Consider the following 26,989-nt stretch of genomic DNA (forward strand, 5'->3'; position numbering starts at 1 on the left):
TAATACAGATTTAGTAAGGATAAGGAACACGCCAGAGTGTTCTATATCCATAATCAATATTTCCACAACACCAGGATGACTTGATATCTTAATTAATAGTTGACTTATATTTATTTATGATGATATTTCTGTATTATTGGATTTGGTTAAATCAGGAGTTGTATTCCTTACTCTCATATTTATAGATTATCTTTACATAGGCATTTTCAGTATTGTTTTCGGTGATGCATCTTCCAAGAAGTACATCGGTGTTGTAAGAAGAAAGTTCCTTTCAAATAAATCAGGAGAAAGCCACATTAAACAAGTTTTCTTTCTTTTTCTTTACTGAAGGACTTGTCTGAGCCTGTAATGTATGCAATGGGAGGAGAAAATAAAAATAAACTGTGTTTTTCAGGTAAAGAATCATCTACATGGTAAAAGTCAATATTATTAAAGACATAAAACATTCTCAATTCATAGGTTTAAATCCACTTTTGATCAATATCCCAATGTGGATAACTCAACTTATGGATTATATTCAGTACAGTCAAAATTCTATGCTTTTTTCCAATGGCACTTTGTTTCTTGGTTCTAAAGCATTATCACATCCATTTCTGTCCTATAATAAAAAAAAGGCATCATTTTGATGACAGATTTGAGTGATTTTTTAAAGAACAGTATTAAAGATGATGTGTAAGGCTGCTCATGAGGTCTCTTTATTGGAAGCACAATTCTCAGAAACTCAGACTGGAAGGTTCACCAACCTCAGAAGAGAGGGAGATGTCAAGAAGCCTATTTCAAAGAGGACTTAACATAGCCCTGCATTAGTCACTACGATAAAGAACTTTTTGCTGCATGCCATGAAGGACCCCACAATTCTTCTCTATTATTTTCAGTACAAAAAATGAACAAGAAGCAAAGGATCTATCTTACACAAATAAAAATAAAATCAGAATAATCACAATTAATTCGAGAACCGGATTTTAAAAACTGAACATCCCTTGCTTTGTTTTTCTAAAAGGTTAGTAGTCTGGATTACATGTATGAACTATATCAAAAATTCTTACAAATAGGCAAAGTCCCTTTTCACTGTCCCTAATTATAGCAACTATTCAAATTCACCTGAAATAAGCTGCATAAGCTCTTCGGGAGAGGTTCTTGGTCCTATGATAACTTCTACGTGTGAGAGAAAGTAGGGTTATCCTTTCCACTGCAAGTATATCACTTCAGTGAAGAATTCATGGTATTTTACTAAAGGCACTCCCTCTCATTTTTCATTGCTTTCTCTATTTGTCTCCAAGTTGCCACCTCTCCCTCCCTCTCTCTCTCTCTCTCTCTCTCTCCTGCTCTTACTCTCTTTCAGTCTTGCTTTGTATGCATACATATACACACATACATACAAGCAGGGCTACAAGACTCAAAAGTCTGAGACAGTGTATTTTGCATAATTAGTGGAAAACACTTCACCTTATTAAAATGATGATGATCACCACGAACAGCTGTTCTACCTTTCCATTTTACACCCAGGCTATATAATACCTACAAATCACTCTCCATCATGTTTAATGACAAGTTATACCATCTATATTTTGTTGCAAAGAAAAAAAACTATGATGTAAAAATTCATCTTTGACAAATATGCAAAATAGTGCTTCTGTTTGATTTCACTTGATTTCAGAAAGAAGCTCACCTTGAAATTCATTTGTCTTCGAAGGGTGTTACATTTTCCAGAGCCCCAAAGATTTAGTGTCCATTAGATGGCTGTGGAATGCACTCCAAAGTAACAGGATGATGGAAGCAGGGCATCTAACAGTCATGGAGCTCCCCAGTGAAAACCCATTGGGCAAATGAGAAAGGACACTGGGTTGTAGCATGACTCCCAGGAGAAGAAGGAAAACCTGAAGGGAAGCCAGATCAGCCCAAGAAAATACAGAGCAAAAGCCAAGAACTCTGAGTAGGGCCAGGCACCAGGAAAAACACAGGATTGTCCTGCATTGAGTCCAAGCAGCCAAGAAAACTGAGATCTCAGAGATTCAATATCTATTAGCAGAAGGCCCTTTTGAGGCACATATGTGAATTTTCTTTTCTGTCCTGAATGGAGCTCAGTATGTGTGTGGCCAAGGAATTTTATGGCAATCAACAAGTCACATTTAACTGAAACAGAACGCTTTAAAATACTGAAGTCTATCAAACTGACATTAGGCGGATACATAAAACTTTTTCCCTTTAATATAACTTAATAGACATCTGAATTTCTAAACCTTTAAAAAACACTCTGATGCATTTTTATTAATCTCTAAGTTAACTTAAGTATAGAAAAATTTATATATATATTTATTATAAAGCAATATAAACACTGTTCTTTGACTTTTCAACATTCACTCCATATGCAAAATAGTCACTCATAAATAAGGAAATCAATGTTGGCTGTTCACAGGTACAGTAGTACAGATAGCTCTTTCATTTGCTTGACTTTCAATTAAAAAAACTGTAGCTGTCTTACTGACAATGATCTTTAAGCATCCTAGGTCTTATACCTAATAAAAGTAGCAAGCAAGAGCTGATAAGTGAAAATTTGGACTCTTAAAAATCAGGAACTCAAAAGAAAACTGTCTATTATATAAATGCCTTAATTTGTGTTAGCCACCACTATGTTAAATAGCCTATTCATAATCAATTAGCTGTGTTAATAATTTACGTAAATAAATATAAATATTAAATTAATATCCAATAGAAATCATAAGTTAGTTAGCTTTTCTGATAATATTTTAAAAATCTGTTTCTAGAAAATATAAAAGTAGAAAAGCTTAACATTAAAAAACACATTTCAGAGAGATGTATAAATTTAAAGTGAAACAATAAACAGAGAATTTGATACCATCGTACAGAGCGCACCTCCTTAGATAAAGTGGTCAATTTTCCCCAAATATGGATTACTCTCACCTTAAAATCTGTAAAATCAACGAACTAATAAAAAATCTTATAAAAATCATATAATACGGTTACATTGTGGAAACAAGCGAAAGTTACATATTTGACCATGATATAAATGAAAAAGAAAAAAAAGCAGAAGCATTAGTCGAAAAACTGTTAAAAAAGTAATAAATGTTCTTTTATCTCCTGTCCTTAATGTTCTTTCCTTAGTAATAAAAAAAAGTTTAAATTCTTCATTGTGAGCTGAATAATGCTTGATAGCCAACTAAATTAAGGGGTCTTCAAAGTATAAGTCAAGGTTCACATATCATGGGTATGGCCTTTATCTGAGCATTTGACAATAAATATCAAATACAGATAAAGTGAAATTAAAGACCAGTGTGAAAGAAAAAAAACCCCAACTTTTCTAAAAACACAAAATCTAACTGATCATACATAGTAAGGTCACAACAGAGAATATAATTAAATTGCTGATATAAATGATATCAGGATAAACATAACCTATAATTGTATAACAATTTTAATTTTTATAAACATACATGTTTTCACCTGAGGAAATCGAATACCTCTGAAAACAATTTTTAGAACTACTATTTATTGACCCCTAACATAACATGACAGCTTGTACTGAAGCAACTGAAAATATTATGTTTAGAAATTTTACAGCTTAAAAAAAAGCACTGAAGTTTATGATTCCATCAATTAGCAGGATAATAACAAGTCAATAGCTTCGTCAAATTAAATCATTCTTCAGCATTTCCACTTAATAAAAAGAGACAATCAACAGACTGTTCAAAACCAACACTTCCCTACAGTTTCTCCACTCATCCTCCCTCTGACCATACAACGTCTCTTTTCAATTCAAACCATCCAACTGGAACTCGTCTTCTCGCCCCTCACAAACCTGAGTGGAATGAAGGGCATTAGAAGTAGGTAAACAACCAGTAACTGTCACTATGTTACTGAGTCATGTGGGGAGCAGGGCAACACCCAGAGAAAATGGCTCAGTTGTTCACACTGGTAAAGCCGACTTTGTTCCATTAACTTTCCAAGAACACTGGTGGAATATTTCATCTTTAATTCATTCAAATCCATTTAAAATTTACCTGACTGCAGTAATTTGACTGGGTTATTTTTTGCTCTCACAAAGTGCCATTTTTATCGACACACCAAGGACAAATATAAATATGTTCAACTTGATATTCTGACTTACGTTCTGCAGATCAAACTACTATACATCTACAAAAAGAAGGCTCTGTAACCATTTACAGGGGCAGGAAGAAGAAAGCTGAAGGAAATCTGCAACACAGGATCAAGGCACAGTCACATGCAAGGAATACATTAAGGCACTTGAGGTCCTTCAGTTAATTAATTATACTGGTGTTATCAGGATTTAGTATAAACTGAATCCTCTGATAACATAAGCCAACGTTTATTGGTTACATACAATGTCAAAAGGACAGCTTTGAGTTGTCCATGATTCATCTCTTTTCATCTTCAGAACAGCTCTATGATGTAGGCATTATTTCTACTCCACTTCACAAGTGAAGAAACTGAGGCTGAGCAGACAGGCTAAACGACTTACCCAAGGGACTCTTTTGCATAAAATTGCAACAAGTTTGTAGACTAGGCAGTCTTATTGTACAGCCACACTAGTGCCCCACATGAATGTCAGGTATGGAAAATTCTACCATTCAGCTTTGAAAAGTTGCTCATCCTCACAAAAGCTCCAACACACAGAACAGAACTGGTTCCCACAACACCTCCTACTAACTTCTCCACTCACAATCTTTGCCTTTATTTATTGCAACTGTTTGCTTAACGTCAGTCTCCTTATCAGACTATAAGCCTGATGAGGACAAGAGTCAAGACGTGTCTTGTTCATTATGAAATCTCCAGAAGCCAGAACTGTCTGTATATACAGCGTGTTCACTGAGTATTTCATGAAGGCATGCACATTTTACTGTTGCTTTAAAAATCTGTTCTCCCAAGTGCCATTCTGAAATTTCTGTTGGGAACTACAAAAATTGACAATTCATCAATAATAATAGCTAATATGTATTTAGTACTTACTGTCTTAGGTCCACTCTAAGCACTTTATTTATATTCAATTACTTAATAGCTACACAACCTTTTTTACATAAGAGGAAAATGAAATTCAGGTAAGTCACGCAGCCAGCCGCACATCAAAGTTAGTGAACCATACAGCCAGGATCCGAACGCAGGCATCCAACTCCAGAGGCTGAGCCTTCCGCTAAATGTACAGAGGTGCAATTTCCAAATTCTTAAATTCCCTGTCTGAGTAACTGCTTTGCGCCATAAAGCAGCTGGAGAATTGGAAAATACTGCTAACAAAAAAGATCTCCATTCCATAATCTTAACATATTTATTAAATAGTAGAGTGGTAGAGATAAACAGAAAAGAATAGCCCATACTTGCCTCTAAATTTTTTCCAAAAATTAAAAAAATACTTTAGAAACCTTAAGAAGATTATTCTGACTTTCAAGATGTGGGAATGGTGAATGAAGAATGAGGAAAAGAGTTGAATTTGTTTTGATTGAGGTAGTTGACTTCTAATGTTTTGTCATAAAGAGCAAACATTGTAGTTATAAGTATGAATTCCAATCTAACAAAATACACTTTTACAATGCTATTACACAGACTTTGTGATCAATATTTTTAGATGATTACCAGCAAAAGCTTTGATATTTATGGCCATCTTCAGAGCAGACTTTATGGATAAATTGTGATGGTTTCTTGGATTAAAGAAGTCCTATTTTTCCCAGCTAGTACCAACTAGTACCAAACAGCCCTCTATGAGACAAATCACCATGGCTTGGACAGCTTTCTGATGACAGATTATATCTCTTAAAATCTAAGCCAAGGAAAAAGAAAGTCTCCATGAATTTGGTACACAAAATTTGAACTTGGAGGTAACCACTTCTGAGAGATCTAATTATAATCTTAAGTGATTTCAAAAAGGACAATATTCTAATACCAGTCTTTAAAATCTGTATGTAATCTGAATCTAATCATGAGGATACAACCACACAAATTCAACTGTGAGACATTATAAAAGCCAAACATTAATGTCAAGACAATAAGATGGCAGGTACTATTTACAATCAGAAGACGCCCAGAGAGACATGACAAGTAAATGCAGCACCTGATGCTTGACTCGATCCTGGATTTAAAGAGAAAAAAAAGCTTAAAACATCATTATTGGGACAATCAGAAAATGTGAATATGGATTATATCAAATATGGATTATAACATTACTGTATTAATGTTACTTTCTTGGTTGTGCTGATGTTACCGTGGCTATGGAGGAGAAAGTCCTAGTTCTTAACCCTGTTAGCCTGAAACTTGCTTTCTTTTCAAAAGGGAAAAAAATAAAAAGAAAAGCAGAGGGGCCAAAAGTTAGTAATTTGCAAAACGAGGTGAAAAGTATACGGATGTTTATTGCGTTACTCTTTCAACTTTTTTGTAGATTTAAAGTTACTGAAATAAAGAAAGGGAAACACTAAGAAGAGCTCTGTATCTCTAAATAATTGTGGCATTTTTTTTTAGATGACCAGCATATTTTCAGTTGTAACAAATGTAGTCAAAAATCTTCCAGGCTTATGGCTTAGATTTGCCATCATGATCTATAAATGCCTAAATGCTATCATGAAGAACAGTTTTAAAATCATTATGCCTAAACCAAAACCATCAGTTTTGGCAATGCTTTAGTTTGCACATGGAAAAAAAAAAAAGCAGTACTTCTAAATGATACTCTTGTATTGATAAAAAGTGTGATAAATTGTAGATATCTTTTCTGATTCTACACTCTTTCTGCTGTTGCCACTCCTTCCCATTCCTTTTCTCACACTGATGTGTACTTTCCTGTTGCCAAATTATTCACATAGTAAGTACTCACCAAAGATTTTTAAATGAATAAGTCAAGATGGTAATGTTTCTGTGTCTACATCACTCTAAATTGTACATGTCCTACTAAGTCACATGAAAGCATAAAAACTATCTGCTAATTTATTTCATTTAGTTAATCTAGAATGATTTTTAAAGTTAAGTCAACCTAGAGGGCCCAATGAGTTGCTGTATTGTTCAAAATCTGGAGAAACAAAACATTCACCAGAGTGGACAGTTAGTAACAGACAGCCTTAACGAGCTTCAAATGACAGTAACCCCTAATTGCTGTACTATACCAAACTCTAGGGTCTCAGCTTGATGGTCTTCAGGCACTCGAGCAGGTCCAAGACTGCTTCCTGAGGAACATTCTCGCTCTGTCTCACTGTACCCCTAAACTTAGGAGTCACTTTAAGGAAGGAGGTGGGAGTGCCCTCAATCTAGGCAAGAATACAACTCAGTCAAGAAGTGATTGTTCCTCATCTCTTAGCAACAGCCTGGATGTAACAACTGTTATTTAAAGGAGATAGTTTAAGGGACACGTTAGCCTTTTCTTAGATCTCTGCCAGTATCCTTTCACCAGGAAATCTACATACCTGGCAAACGTTAGTTTAGCTACTTATAGAAATGCCTTCCTTCACTAAGTTAGTTATCTTTCAACATTCTCTCTCTTATCTGGTCTCCACTGAAAACGGCAGTGTGAAGAATGCCTTACAAATCTTCTTCAGTGCTTCTATTAAAGACGATTTAAGGATTTATAAAATAGATTACCCCCACAGACATCAGGGCCCCCTAAAACAATCACAGTCACTGATAAAATGGTAAGCTTTAAAAAAAAAATCACAATATGATAACTATAACTCCATTATGATTGTCAAGTAATAGTTATCCTTAGACAAGATTTTAGAACTAATTCTCTTCCCTTATTTTATCTCTCAATATGCACACTTACATAAACATATATGGTATGCTTTATACATGCATAATATATAACTGTATAAATGTATATATTATATAGAACAAATATATTTATTTGTATAATATGTAAAATATAAGTGATTCTATGACAGGAAGATTTTATTTTTATTTTTAATATTTTTAATCCTTTTAGGAAATACTTGAAATACTAGTAAATCCTGTGCAAATCATTGGCTTCACCATTATTTACTAAGTATTTAATATATATGTATACAGTCCAATGTCATTTGCCATTTTATGTGAAATATTCTTGGAATTTTTTCTATATGATTAAAATCTTTTTGAAGAAATTAAATCCACTTCTTGAGCATACTAAGTTATATATGCTTTCTTATTTAAGCAGAAAACTGATCAAAATGGTGGGAAATAGTATAATCTCCATTCCACAGATGAAAAAATTAAGGCATGGAGAGTTCATGTAATTTGCAAAAATCAAATGGCTAATAAGTGGTGAAGAATAAATTTAAGCAGTCTAACTCCAAGGCCCATCAGTAACCTCTCCTTAGCAAGGTATCAAGAAATCAAAGAAAGCCCCAGAAACCTCAGCCATATCTACATGGAAAAAACACTTAAAAGATCAAGACTTAAAACAGATTCACAGAACAATTCAAACCTTATCTATATATACTTATTTAATAGTAAAATGGAGAAATCTGTGGAATTAAAATCACAAGGTTCATCTCTATTCCCAAATACCCTATTGTTCCCAGGAATCTGCAGATTTTTACCTGTCACATACCTAGTTAAGTTTTCTACTCAAAATTACTAACACTCCTGCCTGCTACCCAATAAAACAGGTATGTCATGGCTGCAAGTTAGATCGAAAGATTAATATCATATTAATTATATCACTATTTACTAATTCGTCAGAAAGTTTTCCATACAAAATCACCATGTAAGATGTGAACACTGACATACTTAAAATTTACTGTACTGTAAAGATGCTTCCTGCTCAATTAAGACAGCAAAAACTAATGAGGCAAAGTTCCTGAGAAAAGGCACTGCCTGTCCATACAGATATTATTTCGACAGGTAGTCCCTGCAAAGGACTTAAGAAAGAGATATTTGAGAAATTTTATACAGTCACACTTCTCACAATAAGGAGTGTCCATCTACAATGTGAATTGGAAATTGGTATCTCTCAAAAACAGTTTCAGGTAGCCTTTACCAAGAAACCCTTTGTATACTTATCCAGGTATCTGGATATCCACCACCTAGCACTTCATTCACCTTGTGCCATGAACGAACGAATTCATTCAGAGAAGAAAAGTTAGAAGTTTATATCGCAGTCATTGTATGTTATTGATTTATAGTGTCTGCACTTTTATAATAGTTATTCAGCAACAAAAGTAATTCCTGGCATAGCAGGTATATGCAATACATTTGTGGAATGAATAAAGAAATTTCTGACACTAAAATGAATAATAATTATAAAGTTCTGGAAGCACTTTATTATCAAGATCAGTACTACAGTTTGATGGTTAAGAGCGAGGTCTCTGCAAGCGGACTGTTTCGGCTGGTACTGCAGTTCTGCCACTTACTACCTGTCAGAAATGAGGCAATTCTCTCTGTTTCATTTTCTTCATTCACGAAATCAGGGTAACAAACAAGTTTTTTGTGAGTCTAAGTCCGGCACATATTAAGTACATACTGACTGTTAGTGCTGTCTTTATATCCACAGAGAAAGAGCTTGGATCTCAACTAGCGGGTCAGGTTTAGAAACTGTGTAGTATCAGCTGGGATGCAAAAGGAGAAGGTATTCCTACCCAACCACAAACTTCTTTAAACCCAGTGAAGAAATGACAGATATACTAGATTTCATAAAAGCAAATACAGTTGTACCTTCCAACATATAATCTCTAAAATAATCTAGACAATCCTTAGCAAACATCGTTTTTCCGCTGTAACTCCATGGAAGTTTTGATAAACTGACAATATTCACTGGGTAAATGATATAAACATCTGTGCAAGTCAGTGTTACTATTAGGGCTTTTTTTAAAAGTGATAAAATTTCACCATCTTGTAGAAGAAAGCTAAAAAGGAAGACAGTTAATAAAAATCTAAGTTTTTCTGAGTCATTGCTACTCTACTGAGCTGTGAACTGCTAGAATCTAGACAAAGATAGAAGTTTTAATCTTCCTTCCTCCACAGAAAGGGATAACATAGCGCCATCTAACAGAAATATAATCTGAGCCACAAATACAAGCCACATAGATAATTTGAAATTTTCAAGGTGTCACATTAATAAAGTGAAAAGAACCAGGTGAAAATAGCAACATATTTTTTAAGCCAATATATCCAAATATTATCATTTCAACACATAATCGATATTCTAAAATCCTTCATAAGGTATTTTACACCCTTTCTTTCAAACTAAGTCTTCAAAATTCAGTCTGTATTTTATACTTACAGCAAATCTCAGTTCAGATTAGCCTCATTCCAAGTACTCAATAGCGGCAAGTGGCCAGTGGCTACCATACTGGAAAGTACAGATATAGAAAGATTCTGAGAACATTTATTTACACTTTTTTTTTAACTAAATCACGTACTTCTTCCCTACAAGCTAAGGTCTCAATGTACCCATGGTATTTCATACAATGTAGACAAATCAATAAGATAACACACACCAATAGCTTGATTTTCCTAATATTTATAATACAAAATATACTTCAGATAAGGAAAAAACTGAGGTCAGATAGGTCAAATTACTGAGTCAAAAATTCATTTTTTGCTTACAATGTCCTAAGTGACAAACTATATACTCTTACCACCTACTCTATAAATTTACAAATTTCTGGTATGTAATATTTGCCAATATTCCAGTATTGAGAGTTTCTCTCATACCTTTAAAGTAAATGAAATGGGTCAAATAATTAGATTTTGCTTATAATTTACTGTCTAGAGCATGAGTTTCTCTTCCTGAACTAGTGATGAAACAGCCCTGGTCTGACTTAATACTATAAATTCAGAACAAATGGGAAAGCATTAAAATCAGAAGTGCTTCTGGACCATTAACTTCCATGCTGATTTGACACGCACCATAGTATTCAGGCAACAGACTCAGGCATACAACCTATTCCTAAAGCAAACAGTATTTTATCTCATAACCATCTGGGGTTCTCCTCCTAAGGGCCACTTGCATAGTGCTATCTGGTGTATTTTAATATACTAAGACCTACTTTAGTGAAACCCATTTTGCTAGGAAAAGACAACTGACATAGAAGAGATTATAGAGAGAACAAAATTTTGGCTGAGGCCCTTGTTTTCATTATTTAGCTGAAGAAAATCATCGGTTATATTCGCTTTCAAAACCCTATGGTTTTTCTAAGGTACCAATAAAAGTGATACCATTCATAACGTGGACAGTGGTCTCTTTCATATATCGCCTATAGTCGCAAACTTAAGTGCCAAGCAGATGGTTGAAATCTGTTTTGTATAAAATGTGCGCTTTTTTCCCCCAACTGTGTTCTTTGTATTCATATTCAGCCTAGGTTTGAGCCATCAAAACACTGGCACTATGTCGATCATTAGCAGCATTTTAGACAACTGGCAAATAAGGTATTCACTGTTCTCCACAAAATGTTCAGCTAATATTTCCCAGATGTATAATTAAGGCAAAAGATCATCTTCTTAAATTGGTATCAGCACTTTGGATGGCTTCTGGCTTTCAAAAGATTATATCAGTGGAAAACAATTTTATATCAAAAATAAGGGTTCTGTTTCTGGGGTGTTTTGTTTGCTTGCTATACAGCTGCCCATAAAAATAAATCTATAAATTTCCCCAAGCTTTACCTCCTGTCTAAGGACTGGGTAGCTGATGCAAAACAAGTCATACTACTTTTACTATGAAAATCTATGGTATACTGTATTTGCATAGATAAGTTTCTTCAAGCTATTTAATATTTTCTAATTTTCAAAATATTTGTACAAATAATACTTTAAAAAGCAATATAGAGTGTGACGTTTTTAATTTAACATAAAGTCACTCTTTTTTGTTGTCCAATAATTTGTTCTATAAAATGATTCATTTTTATGATCATACACAAATAAATGAATTTTAACTTGCATAGGTTGAAGCATAGGAGTATGTTAAATCAGCAAATTCATTACTTAAATACTTGTTACATGGGCATATGCAAACGTAACCTATGATGTATCAGATTTCCTACATCTACAATGGAAAAGAGATGTGTTTTAAGGATATTTCACTGTTAGCAGTAAGCAGTCAGAGGGAACTATAGCTATATTGCTGGTATGCAGGTACAAGTTACCTGGGATCAATAATCATAAGTGCATTTTAAACAATTGTAGTTGTATTAACTACAGATTTAAAAAATAAGTCAATAAATTTCTTACAGGTATTACTTCATATGCTACAATAATTTTCAAATATCAAACAAAATACATAATTTTTATTGAAGTTCTGACTATATTACATTTGTCAAAAATTAAACTTGTTTTCAAAGTTTGAATTCAGTGGTTTGTGTTCAGAGCTATCCAAATATTTTTATAAATTTTCATAAGTTTAAGATGCCTCATGAGCATCAGAGGATAAATAATTTTATACTCATTTTAAAGCCCATTTTATAGACGCATGGCTGAAACCCAAAGAATTTAAGTGACTTATACATCACAAACTTTTAATTCTTGATTTAGAAACTGTAGGAACATATGCCAACTTCGTATATCACTAAATGCTGGATTATAAAATATATTAGCAGTAAGTTGCCCAACTGGGATGATTTCCAGATTTTCTTTCTTGTTTAACAGTAGGAAATATGCACAGTTCCCTCCCTCTAAATGTAATTCTGGTTCAATAATGTTCTGCTTATTTTTTTTAATAATATTCATACCTGTAACCAGGATAAGTAGAGAATAATATCCATTCTTTATTCCTAAATTAAAAGTGGCAGGAATAGAATTAAAAAATTCAGCATCATAATTATTAAGCAAATAATTAATTTTAACATATATAGCCCATTCCTGTGTTATCTCAAACATACAAATCTATATTTAACATTCACAACTAATTTGTACAAGAACTTTCTGATACCATAGTCATATTTTCAAAGTACACATAATACGGAAGGTCCCTAGATATGTAGTCAAAGATTAAGCTAGTGATGGTATAACTGTACTTTTTTTTTAAACACTGTGTTAAAAATAAAAGCACGCAATCTGCCGAATGTAAGATATTAACAGTATGCGAAGCTTGCCCTCTCAGATCGCATAGCTTTTTAAGTGCATCTTACACTGCTCTACTCTTGCTTCACAGGGTTTAACATTTTTCTTGAAATTGCCAAATACCAATTAATGCATATTAGGTTGACTGGCCTGCTGCATTAGCTAATAGTTGCCCAATTTATTTTGAGAACTACTTAAAATCTTTCTTTGGACTACCTGTTTGTAATCTTAGCTGATCTTGCCACTTTCCAGGCCAATGTTTTATTTACTCATATAAAGAATCCTGTCCAGAGCCCCGGTGTTGTCCTAATGAAGTACTATCTAGTCTAGTCTTTTTTTTTTTTTCTTTTATCTCATCCTTACAAATAGACTTTCAGTTCTTTGACGTAAAATGCCACTCTCTGGCTTTTCATATTCCCCCACAATGCCTTGTTTAGTAACCTATATATAATTTATTTTCACAGTATTTGTGATAGTTGAAGATAGTGACCTGACGCACCTAAGAGTTTCAAACACATAGAACGTGAACTGTATCTTTTGAAACATTTAGCTTCAAAATAGTTCACAGTAGATTTGAGCACTTAATCCTGAGTAAGAATTATACACAGTACTTAGATTTAAAACTCCTAAAATATACTATGGGTCCTTGCTCTTGCACATCACCACTCAACTGACAAGTAAATTGAGAAGTGATTCCACATGTTAAAGGCTAGTGGTATGAAATATTCTGCCTCCAAGTAGATGCACAAATGCAAGAATTCTGACCACTAGGAAGCTAGGAGCTAGGAATCTTTCAAATTTAGTTCAAAGTGATGAAATTTTAGAGTTGAGAGATTTTAGAAATTATCCAGCCCATCTTCATATTTTACAGATGAATATGTTAAGACCCCAAATCTCTTCTCAGTCTGTGGGGAAGAACTAGAACTTGAGATCCGAACCCAGCTAGTAACACTTCCTGTTATGCTATACTTCCAAAAACAAGTCAGTGAAGACACTGACAAATGTAAATCTTTACTGAAAAAGAGGAAATTGTTCTATGCTTCAGGAGAAATACAAAACACACACACACACACATACACAACCTGTCTATTTTGTGTGTGTGCCTTAACCTTCTAACACTTAAATTTCTAACCTCAACCCGAAATCTCAAATAGCCCCAAATGTTACTCGAGCATACCTTGATTTAGTCAACTTCTTGAATGCAAATTTTCCACTAAATATGGACTACAATACCACCTTCAGATTTTTAAAGCTGGAATGTCATTATAGGTCCCTAAAACTCCGATCACAGGATTCTGTGCTGCACATGAGGAAGTGCAAATGGACCTTATTTCTAGTCTTATGAACTATTTCTTCAAGATTTTTCTCCCTAAAACTGCAGTTTCTTCAAGATTTGGAGTGATTTAATCAAAATCAATTTATTGAAAATTATATTACACTAAAAGTGAAAAACCTTCTCCTGAATTTCAATTTTTCATACGCATATATGTGTGCAACTATTACACTTCTCAAAAGCAAATTCTTCACATAATTGCTAGTGACTCCCAATTATCTTTTAATTTACTTTTAAAAGTCTTTACATTCTGCTCCTTCACTTTTCTTCCTTAAATTGCTATCAGGAGCTTTTGGATATGCTTTTTTTCTCTGGAAGAATGCTTTTAAAGCATTAAATATTCCTAAACTGTTTATAGGTCAAATGAGATCCATTTTATTTTTCCGGTAATGCTAAAAATTTTAGAAACAATTACACTACCATATTTATATCCCATAATCCTTAGGGCTCTAAAAACAATACATTTTCCTCTGTTTCCCAAATTCTAACTATGTTTAGCACTGGAGAGAAATAGAAGTTCTTGTCTCAGAAATAGCATTCATTGTTATCTTTGTTTTTCCATTCCAAGGTGCTCTGTTTGATTAATGGTACTTTGCATATTACGTAAGTTTTCTCCACGTCCTGATGATACTATGGGGGCGATGACTGTACGTTCAGCTATCACTTATTCAAGGTCAAAGTGGAATTAGTGAATGAATCAGAAATTGAAGTTTGACTACCAGTTCATTCCTTTTTCTATTAAAGAACAAGAATACTATACATTATTCTAACAAATCTGCAACAAAGACCTCTTGTAGTGCAGATAAAAAAGAGGTAATATTAACATTAATTTTATGACATCTCCCTGCAAAGTCTTCTCAAACGTATTATGAAATTCAATAGCAAATTTTTTAAATAGGGGGTTCAAACAAAAGGACATCAGAAAATGAGTTTTAAAAAAGGCTTTGGACTTTTGGCTCAGGGCAAATAACCCAAATGAAGAATTATAAGCAAACAAGTAATATCTTGACTCCAGAATTAGAATAAAAATGTTTTCAAACTTTGTAAAGCAACCTATACTAACTGTGAATGAAAAATTAATAGCATAAATAAAGCCTTACTTTTTCATAGTGTGCCCTCTTATGTGAAGGGATACTTTTTAACTTTCAGTGTTGGTGTTTCTTTTTCATTAGGATGCTCTTTTACTAGATGAAAATTGCTTAACATGACAAATCAACAGATCACATGTGGAAGGGCCACAAACCAATTCTCAAACAGCCTAAGCCTTGGTATCGTCATCCTAATTAATATAAAAACAGAAAACAAAACCAAAATCTGTACTAAAGTAAATCATTTACCACATTTAAAGTAAATTTTGATTAAAAATATGCCAAGAAAACAGGATTCAGGCCTGTGTCTTCTTTTACTACTAGATTAAATAATTGTCAACAAGCAAAGCTGGTTAACTCTTTCCTTTCTTTTCTCAATAATGCTCCCGAAGCCCTAAAGGAGAAGACACATTCTTTATGAAATTGCTGCTCAGTGTCCCAACTGATCTAACTCTCTTAAACTGCCAATATAAAAACCTTATAAGGTTTTGAGGGTGCCTTTTTTTGGCCCTATGCAGTGAATTTCATTTCTTCATATTACATCTCCTCTCAATGTATCTGATTCTTAGGCTTCAATGTGACAGAAATGGTTGGGATAAGAGGGAAGGCTCATGTGCATAGGACATGATAAAACCCTATGCATCTCCACAATGAGAAGTATTAACAATGAAGCTACTAATACATTTTTAAGAAAGATCATATCTTCTGTTTTTTAACATTTTCTTTTCTAAAGAACACATTCTTTCAAAGATGTGAAGAGCAGAAATAGAAACACTGTTACATATGAAAGTTTCAAAGGATTTGCTGCCAGCAGCTTTTCTTTATAGTGTTCCTCTTACCTACAGTATGTGTTGGCACTGGCAGGTAGCCCCAATTCGTTAGTAGCCAAATTATTTTTGTCCCTGAAGTAGGAGAAATCTCCATAGCACATGAATGAGACATGGTTTACTAGTTTACACACATCTTTATAACTCCAAGAAACCAAAACTCATTCACAAATGCTTTCATTTCAGAGAAGGGAAAGGCTACAGCATACCAGAACTGCCTATTTCGAATTCCTAGTCCCCTTTCTCCACGAGAAAATGAAGAGAAAAAAAGCGTTTTAATTTCAATAAAGAACTTCGGTCCTTAATGCAAGAAAAATAAACAGCTTTCTGTTCGCCACACTCCACATTCCATCTAAGTCAAAATATTCCAGTACGAGGCATTAAGAAAAAAATGCCATTTAGTAATAAACCTAAATGTCTCCAGATAAAAATTCATAACGGCACAAGAGGTTTAGATAACATGGTTCACGATAGTTAGCGTCCTCACATTGCATGATCACCAGCTACAGTTAGATCCTGCTGTACCACCTTCACAAAGATAAAGAGAAAAATAGGAAGCAGATATAAGCAGAACTTAGAAATAAGCATATAACATAAGTGATGATTCAGCCAGAGCAAGTATCTCTGAATTCTAAGGCAAGACAAAAGTCGGTGTATTAACACTAAAGAGCCAAGAGACTGAAATGTCACTTCGATAAAAAGAAAGAGATTTGAAATACAACGAGCTGAGTTCAGATTTGAATTGATTTCAGCTTCAACACTGATTTCAAATGTCTATGAACAACCACAAGCTTTTGTTTTTAATTTTCCTTCTGTCATATTTTATGGGTAAAAAGTCCTTAACCTGCCTTGTAATAGATTAATTACTTTCAAGCTGGGTGACAAAAGGGCATAATGACTGGAAAATGATACAAAAGAAACAGAAAAAGCAGGTTAATAGGTTTATCACCAAACCTGGGTAATTCTCATGAAGTACAGATTAAGGTTCAGTGGTTCCAAACTGGCAGCATTCAAGTTGGGTTCATATTTGGGTTTTTTGTTTTGTTTGTTTTTTTAAACCACCTGTCCTAAAACGACATTGTTTATGCTAATTATCTTTGTTTATGCCACAATTCTGTTTGTTTACTACATTCTTTTAAAATACCATATCCCTATAAACAGTTCTCACCAGAATTCTTCTAAATCTTGTTTCGGTCTGGTCCTTCTCGGCAGCCCACTGAGCAGAATGCAGCTCTACAGTGAAGGCGCAAGAGCTGGGAACAACTTTGAGCCTCTGCCTCCTCAGGCTGGCAAAGGCAGGGAGTACTGCTGAGGTTTCCTCTCAGGCTCCAAGGGAAAGGGATACTGAACGTGGAGCATGCAACACCCCCCATTGGACAAGCAGAACCATACGCCACAGTATCTCCAGAGATGTATGAACTCTCAACTAGTAAGTGAAGAGGAGAACAGATAATGCTAAGGAGACAAGAGTGCAGCTTCCAAACTACAGGAGAAAACAGAGAAGTCAGAAGGGATGAAAAGGTCTCCTGAACCATTACCAGTTTCTGATTAAAATGAAGGAATATGAGGCATTCTCTTACAGAATGCCCAGATAAATGTTGTTCCTTCAGTGAACATAGTCTTCACATTTTTTCCTTCTCTAGCAATGTTACTTAATCCTGTTCACCTATATGACATTCACGTCTTACATTTAATATAAATGATGATGCTCTCAATCAATGAAAAGAAAAAAAAAAAAAAAAAAGGACAGCATGAATGAAGCAAGAAAGACCTGGCTACGTTTTAGTCTATTTCTTGTTGAACAAAATTTTTCCATTAAAAGGAAGATGTTTCACGTTTTGGTTAAATCTTTGAACATCTTTCCATCTGACTGCCATCATTAGAGTCAGAGACCTCACATATTAAGCTACATGTAAGCCAGAAGAAGGGAAGCATCAAGCTTGGTTTATTTCCCATGCTGTTAGTTAACCTCACTGAAACTATACATGAGTAACAAATTATGGAAGAAAACAAAAAAATCCATCAATTTTATTTATTTAACTAGTCTATAGAAAGGGAGGTATTCAACATACATAATACACATCTGCATTATACATATACTCATTAGTGGCTGAAGAATTGATAGTGAAAAGAACAGACAATAAAAATCAGACTTTATCCACGAATGTAATTTTGTTTTTTAAAATGCATTATGAATGTAATCCATTTGAAATAGCTTCCAACTCTATGGAGGAGTAATGTGCTAAAGTATCAGAACAGGCCTTATTACCTGCCTCCCAGGTACGATGCATATTCAGACTTTAGTTAAAAGCTCCCTAAGCACAGGTAAACACTTTATTGTATGCTTACTATATTTGAGAAACATAAGGTGAGAGCCCACCAACGCGTGAAGTGATTATAACACCCGCACATTTCTCCATCAACCTATCAACCTACTGAACACTGAGCTACCTGACATCTAACCCTTAATTGTTCCTGGTAATCAGCCGGGTCACCCGCTAAGTCTACAGGACAGTACTCCAGCGGGAGCGGGAGAGAAGTATAGTTTGCCCACTGCTTCAGGCAAGCTGCGCTCCAAACTAATCCCTTAGCTCAGTTAACTTACCAATTATTGGGGTGGTAATTAAAATCTATAATCAGGCACCTTTTCCTCTACAAAGTAATAATAAATAAAAAATAAACTTAAAAAAATGAACAAAGGCAGATATCAGAACATCCCCAAAACAGTATCAAACTTACAGGTTTACAGTTACCATAAGGTGACAGAATGTGAACAGATAACTTCCCTTTGATTGACACCTAGAGGTGACCTGCTAACTGGAAGTATTTATCATTCATGAGCACAATGGTTAAAAAAAAAAAAAAGTTTTTAATTAAGCTAAATCAATCTGTCCAGGGAATAAATATTTTATTACTATGGCCAAACTTTAGGTAACTAAAGTACTGCTAATGTCAGAAATATTCTTGCAGCCCACTAATAGCAATTTTTCATGGTAATTTTACAAAATAGTTTTTCACAGTACCTGATATATATTTCTTTCTTCAGAAAAACTTAAAAGTTTCTTACTGTGAAAAAAGCATTTCTTTAGTCAATACGACCATAAGTAAATTTGATGGGCATATAAAGTAAATAAAAAGTTAAATTTTTACTGCAGAAGGTTTTACTCTTGTAATCTCTTCAACATGTAGAAAAGAGGCAGTGTGTTGTCTGCACCCGTTTTGAGAGAAGCAATCAAATAGGTACTATTATAAGCTGCATTTGCTTCATCCCACTACCTTCACGTCCAACTTTTTTTCTTTCTAGACTTTATCAGACTGTCTTCTCAAGTAATCATCTTACACTTGCTTTTTAATGATGTCTCTAAGATAAAGCAATCAGAAAGTGTAACAAGTAGCTTAGTCATAAAACTATAATGCTACAATTAAATAGGATAAATATAAACAGAAGAAAAGAAATAGAACACATACTATTATTGATAGTAACAAAAACTGCTTTTTTTCCATTCATCAGAAATAAACTGATATTGACAATTAAGACCAATATTTTAAATATTTTCATTCTAGGAACATAAAAAAATGGTATTCTGAAAGGAAAAATCTTGTCATAATTTTTTATTATTTATTTTCAGGTAAATATATAAATCGACCATCTTCATTGTAAAAATTCTAGAAGAGTTCAAGTGTTCATTCTAATGACACTTTACTAACACTTAGACCATGTTGCCAGTTATGTTCTCTCTAAATAATATGATGCACAAGACTCTGCTTACAAATAATTCCTTACAACATACTTTGTCTATTCACCTCCCACCTGAGAACTGTGTTTTCATTAATCATAATCAACTATGTTAGGAATGCTTGAAAATAAAAATAATATATTTCAACCTGCTTGCTTTTTAGAATCACTGTTCAATTTTCTTTACCTCCTAAATATTTTTTGGCAGACAATGAAATTGTTGCTACTTCTGAATTACTAAACAACTGTTTATCAGTCTGACAGTATTGACCATGTTCATTTCTAGGGCTCGTAATACAGACATGACAAATCTATATCCAAACTGTGATCCTGATATTTAAGTTTTGAATATGCCTTAAAGTTCCAACTAGTCTACAGGTTGGAAAGAATAATAGAAGATAGACAAGACTCTACCGAGGAAACTAGAAAAAAAATCACATAAACTTCAGAAACACATAAACCCCAAGCAACTTATTAATATCCCCTAAAGCAATGTTCTCCACTTCATAAAGAAATTTAGAAGTCTTCTTTTCAGATTTCTGACTAAGTTTGAGTGAATAACTCATCTATAGCAGGTGAGCAAATAGAATAAAAATTAACACTCAATAGAAATGAACTACTTATTCAATGAAAGTTGCAGATAGCTGAAAAGACAAAAAAAAAAAAAAGCCGACTATATGTGACACTGTAATTACTGCATATATACCTCCTTTGGAGAATATACATATTAAATATTGAGTCTGCATGATATATACTGTATGAGAGTACAGATACAGTCACCCGTACAAATTCAATGTAAACAAATAGTAATGATTTACTGAGATTTTTGTATGTCCCCACTACAACCACAGGGGAAATTATTAAGAAATTTTATATTGTAGGACATTTTTCAAAATTGTTTTAGCTACTAATATTTCCAAGTATGCTGTCTGTACTAACAACTCTATTGATTATCACTTGCTTATTTAATTAGCCAGTTAGAAAAGCATGCCTCTGGGTGACAAAAAATGAAATTCTCACCAGGAGGAAAAAAAATATTAAGAAATTTGAGCATCAGAATAGGAAAGGGAAAAGTTTAGTTTAAAAAGAGATAATTGAAAAAAATACAAATAAAGTTCACAGCAGGAAAGCTTGCCTATATAAAGAAATAGGCTACAGCCTGTTAATATGTAACTACCTTTTTATAAGAATAGTCGGTTAACAGGCTTACAAATCAGACTCAGAGTTTTATTTTCAAAAAGTATAGAGTTGAAGAATACTATCATTTAAGTGCTGCTCTGTACATACTGAAAACTTCCTGTGGTATTAAGCAATAGCACGTTCCAATATAAATAACTTCAATATCTACATAAGAGACACGCTATGTTTGCAAACAAAAGCTAAGTATTTTAAAGAGTTAATATATAGAACTTTGAAAAAATTATTCAAAACTGTCAAGAAAGCTCAACCATTCACTGGAATTATCTAGTGAGGATGCACCTTAAATTAAAAAAAAAAAAAAGAAGAGGAGGAAATGAAAGAAAGAAGACAGCACTGAAGTATACATGTTGGCTATTTTACTTTCTTCCCTGATCTGATATTGGCTTCTCCAATATCTGACCACATTCAAGTATTATTTTATTCTCAATACCCTTCTCTTCCACTGCTTCACTTCTAGAATGTTTTAATCTTTGTCCTTTCTTTTTTCGTCTTTTCATATCAAATTCAGTCTTTTGAGCGATGAACAGCTTGACTTAGCATATTTTTAACCAGCTGGTCTAGCACCTAGCTTGCATTGCATAGTCAGATACAACAAATGTTTATACAGAAGGTAGCTTTCATGAAAATGAAAAAAAAAAAAGCCTGGGTATCATGCATCCTGGCTTTTTTTAGCTTTTTTTTTTTTCTAATTCACCATACAGAATACAAAGTTTGAATTCTTTTTAATGGCAAACAAAATTCTATTTATAGTTCCAAAAAATGAACTTATGCTGGGATAAGAACTCAAATTTAAAAATTGCAATGTGTACTTACAGGAGCACGAAGAAGGCTAGAATTCTTTCAAAGCCCTGCTTTACTTGCAACAACATCAAATGGAAGGATATTGCACATATTTCTCTAATAGGAACTACTTAATTACAAATACACTTATTCCCATCATAGCAAAAGGAAAAATATAGTAAATCAAAATTCAGCTTAAGACAGCATAAAAAGTGGCCACTAAAACTTAAAAAGAGATCATCCCCATTTCCCTTTTTTTGACATTTCAAGAGTAATCTACTAACAGACTACTGTGATATTAAATTTTCTTTAAAAAAAAAATCCGCTCTCTTATATCAACAAAAGGTCATGTGCTTTACTGAGCAGCTTCCAAAGTTTTACAGAAGGATCAAATAAGAACTTATAGCCTCCGTTTTAACCACCACTAAAAACCTTCTGTCACCCCAGAAATTACGAGACAGAGATGTTGAAAACGGTAACACTCTGCACACAAAAGCGTTTTAAAAGGTGCAGAAGGGGAGAAAAATATCAATGAAGGAAGAAAGTAAGAGAGCGAATGAGAAAGAGAAAAGCAGCGAGTGGGAGAGAGAGATGCTTAATGTTCATTTAATTTCCTGTTATAGGACGCAACCTACAAACATTAGCAGAAATCTCGGAGACTTTGCAAATCATTTCCATTTGGTCTGGGCAATCACAACAAAAATCAGCTAACAAGATTGCAGAAGCACTAGCTAAAAGCTTCTCTAACAAACACGTTTTAAGGGAGCATCTTTCAACTGAGCCAGAGACTACTGTAAAATGGGAGAGTTGTACTTCAATATATTAGGGGGGAAAAACTGTACTCACCTTTCAAACTCCTGAGGTAAATCAGGGTCAGTAAGCATGCTGGAAAAGCACAATTTCCCTTTGTCACAGCAGCCACCTATGATCGTCTCCAACTGAACCTGTCAAGTGAGTCCAAACCTTCTAAACCAATTGATTCTCTCTCTCTCCCTCTCTCTCTCTCTCTCTCTCTCTCTCTCTCTGTCTCTCTCTCTCTCTCTCTCTCTCAATCTCTCTCTCCCCCCTCTCCCCCTCTCCCCCCTCCCTCTCCTAGGACTCCTTGACCAGTCTCTTAAAGGGGTAGCGCACTTCCAGCAGCGGGGTCTGGCCGCTCCCCCCTCCGCCAGCCCAGCCGCGCTTGGGCTGCAAGGCACTAGACAACCTCAGGGTGCCTGTCCTTTCCTTTTAATTCTCCCTTCTAGACATCACCGAATGTGAGAAGTCAACTCATTTGACGCATCTCCCATACTCTCTCTCCTCTAAATAATAAAAGTCACACACATGCACATGCATGCACACACACTCACACACAATATGATTTTTTAAATGCATTTGCTACTGATTAAAAGAGAAATCTGTACACTGACAGAACCCCGATTAAACTGCATGTATTAACTAATTAGGCAAAAAGATTTAATGTTAGTAATAGCATTTTCACACAAAGAATTGTTATGCCTTCTCACCCTCTTCTAGGCTCTCTCCCTCCGTGCGCACACGGAAACACACGCACACACACACACACACACACTCACACGCAACAATCAGGCATTGTTCTGAGGGAAGAAAAGCAACTTTGACAGATTGAAATATAGCAGAGGCCCCTTCAAGGAAACCTGTAAACAACTTGTCACTCACTCTGTCGGTCTCACTGTTAGCTCGTGCTTTCCACAAAGTGGTGCGAACGTCCTGGCAACCCAACCAAAGTTTCCTCGGCTCCAAACTCCATAAAACCCGATGTGCGATGTGGAAGGGAATAGGTATCCACATGCCAAAATAACGCACACTCGAGGGAACAAAACCACAAGCCAAACCAAAAAATGAAAACAAAAAAAGGGCACTAACAAACTGTCCTGTTTGGGATTGCGGGGGAGGTCGGGGCGGGAGGCGCTCCCCTGGCTGGGGATCTCTTTAATTTCCTCTGCCCAGGCAGCCACAGATAACAAGGTGGACAAACTCTGGCTTTACAGCTCCTAAGCTGGCTGGCAAGGCACAGCCTCCATAGCAGTTCCAATTATCTAGATAAAAATCTGGCAGGCAAGGAAGGTAATCAGGTAATGTACCTTTGACATGAAATGACAGAGGCACATACACACACAGAGAGAGACACTTACACACACACGCATGCAGAGATGGTGGCTGCCCCGTGCACCGCAGCATCTGGTCAGGGAGTAAGCACACACTCACCAACACGAGATAGTGTGCATTCTTCACACACACACACACACACACACACACACACACACACACACACTCTCAGTCACTCACACACGCTCTCCACTCCTACTGGGAGGGTTCATTCTGCACAAAAGGCTACATTACAGAGCCCGCCCCAATAAGGGAAAGAGAGAAAAAAAAGCCTTCCATTGTTGAGAGGGCAGGTCAGTTGATTAGATTTTCTGTGGAGAATTCCACGAGGAAATTCCCTTCAAAGCCGAAGTGATTAACTGGGGGCTATTCTGGAAATGGAGCAGACAATGGCTCAACAGTCTGCACAGCCAATGTCCAGGCTGGCACTGAACTCACTTTAAAAAAAAAATAAAAGCCAGACTCCCTGTTCTTTTCCACACATTCCCCCCCAGCCCCCTCCACTCCTTCCAACTTCCCCTCCCAATTCCTTTTATTTTGCAGCTGGACAACATTAAGGGCCTTTAAAACCACAAGGGTTGACCCCACAGCAGTTTGATTAGGTCCCACTTTTTTTTCCCTGGCGACAGGCAGACAGTAAGTTTACTTTTTTAGACATACACAATGAGACACCACACACAAATTCCAAATAGCAAAATCAGTGATTAACATTATCATATTAGTAAATTTATTCTTCAAAGGTTATACATTTTTTGCCAAAGTTGATAATAACTTAATAGTGAGATCCATCATTCACAGGGTATCCTAAAAATAAACGTACGTATACTTACAAAATCAATGTGGAAGAAGATTTAAGCATGTCACTATGGAGTTAAGAGACTAACAAAACACAGAATTATGACCCACCCTGAAAAAGCTGTTAACAAGGGATGTGGCAAAAATGACTTGATGCTGACATGATTTTCGTTTTCAGCAGTTGGGGAAGGGGAAAGGCTATTACTCACTATTCTTTCTTGTCGTTAGCCTCAAATTATTTTTTATTACAGCAACAACCCATTCCTTCATAGAAAAATGAGAAAAACGGTGCCATTTCTTTTAAATATCTTTATTTCAGCACTTAAAGAGACCTACAATCTAATACACTCTAATTGATAAAGTATACAAAAATAATTTTTTCTATTGTTAACGGTGGTTATGGGATTTAGGGAATGGTAGCTGCCTGGCTACATACACTTTAAAAAATAGTTTTTAAATTTTCTCCTAATTAGAGAATCTTGTTTCATCTTGTATTAATAGAGAAAAATGAAAGAGGAAGGGTAAGTTACAAGGGGCAGTGGGAGCTGGAGTCAGGAAGAGGAGGAGGCAGCAAGGAGAGGATGCGGAGAGAGCACAAGAGGAGACATAGTGGCAGCATAAAGATAGAAACAGAGATAATGGCCATAAGGCAGGATGCTGAGATCCGTATGGTCCCAGCTGCTGTCTTGCTACAGCTACTACCTCTGGTTGTTTCTCTGAAACTCTAATCCAGAAGGTCACCAGAGCAGGTAAGAGAGAGAGCATGAGTGTTTGAGGTCAACTATTCTGTAAGGGAAGGATGCTCATATCAGAATCTTCCTTGTCTTTGGATTTGTTTTTATGGACATGTAATATATGCATGTGTAAGTATACATATGCCAAATAAACACAAAGAACATATAGGAAAATGTTAAATGGTTTGGAAGTTAGTTTAAGATCTCAACATTTCTATAAACATTCCTGTAGCCATTCAAAAACAAATTATTTCTTGCAAAATCATCCCTGCTGCAGGAATTGAAACAGACTAGGAAATAATTTGAAAATTTGCCAAATATAATAATGATCATCCTAATAATGATAATCTGAACTAATGGAACTCCTAGCTCATAAAAAATTTTGTTCACACAGATTAGCTCACGGATCACATGCAGCACAGAAAAGAACAGCTAGGTACATCCCTCATTTCTCAGGGTTTAAACTTGGGCAAATTTAAAGTCACACAACTGGTTAGTGGCCCATTTGTTACTTGAAGACAGATCTTATTTCACTTGTGATACAATAATACAGAATAAAATAACAGTATTTATAGTTGAATAAAAAATCCCAAGATGGTACTCACTTTCTAAGTGAATGCAAAAGCTTTCGAGTAACTGCTAATGAATTTAAATTTGATATAATCTCATTGTCACCAAGTTAGTACTGTATTGATAGTTGGATGAAATAAATATTTCTAAATGTACCTCTCTAGGTTGTAAAAGTTTTCTTTCATTTGAACTCTATGTTGCAAATTAGCATTTCTGCAAGATTTTAGAAGTCAGCAAAAGAGAAGGCAGTTCCAAAATGTCCTCATCAAATCCTGTTGTTGACAGTTTTATAAAATAACTGAATCAATCCAATCAATGCAATGCTTAACAGTAAATTACTATTATAAATCTTTTTATTTTACATTAAATGTTAAAATATTTAAATGTTAAACATGTGTTAATGATTAATACATAATACATGCTAAATAAATCTATATTCTTTATCAATTACCTGAAAATTTTAATATACTCAAATATTCAATTGGCTATATATCTGATATTCCCTTCCTCAAAACTAACACTCCAGTAAGATTTGTTCTACTATTATAAGCAGGTCTCCAGAAGGCTTCACAATATATGTAGATTGAGACACACTACAGCATTCACTGAACATCTATTAAATGCTTAACAACATATTAAGTACTATGACTTTAAGAGAATAATTCAACAAAAATTTGTAACAAGTCTAATTTTAAAAAATACGTGTGACCAAAATTCAAGCTAACTGTTTCATATTCAAGTCCTCTAGGTAAATATAGTAAGAAAAGTTAAAACCAAAATAAATAAGTAAGTGAACAAAAAGCAATGACAAGAACTTA

The 26,989-nt window shown here is 34.7% G+C and overlaps 1 protein-coding gene across 8 annotated transcripts in view; it reads right to left on the reverse strand.

The window, feature by feature from the left end:
* SOX5 (SRY-box transcription factor 5) overlaps positions 1–26,989 on the reverse strand; it is an 899,287-nt gene that overhangs the window by 336,431 nt on the left and 535,867 nt on the right. For 4 of the 8 annotated variants that reach the window (XM_031443970.2, XM_031443962.2, XM_031443969.2 and 1 more), the window contains exon 1: positions 22,792–23,000. The exons of the other annotated variants lie outside the window; for them this stretch is intronic. In XM_031443970.2, the coding sequence (XP_031299830.1) occupies positions 22,792–22,829 (38 nt within the window). In that variant the 5' untranslated portion in view covers positions 22,830–23,000. Of the gene's footprint in view, positions 1–22,791; positions 23,001–26,989 lie in introns of those variants that run through there. 8 annotated transcript variants of the gene reach the window in all.

This window comes from Camelus dromedarius, chromosome 25, assembly GCF_036321535.1.
Source record: "Camelus dromedarius isolate mCamDro1 chromosome 25, mCamDro1.pat, whole genome shotgun sequence".
NCBI lineage: Eukaryota > Metazoa > Chordata > Mammalia > Artiodactyla > Camelidae > Camelus > Camelus dromedarius.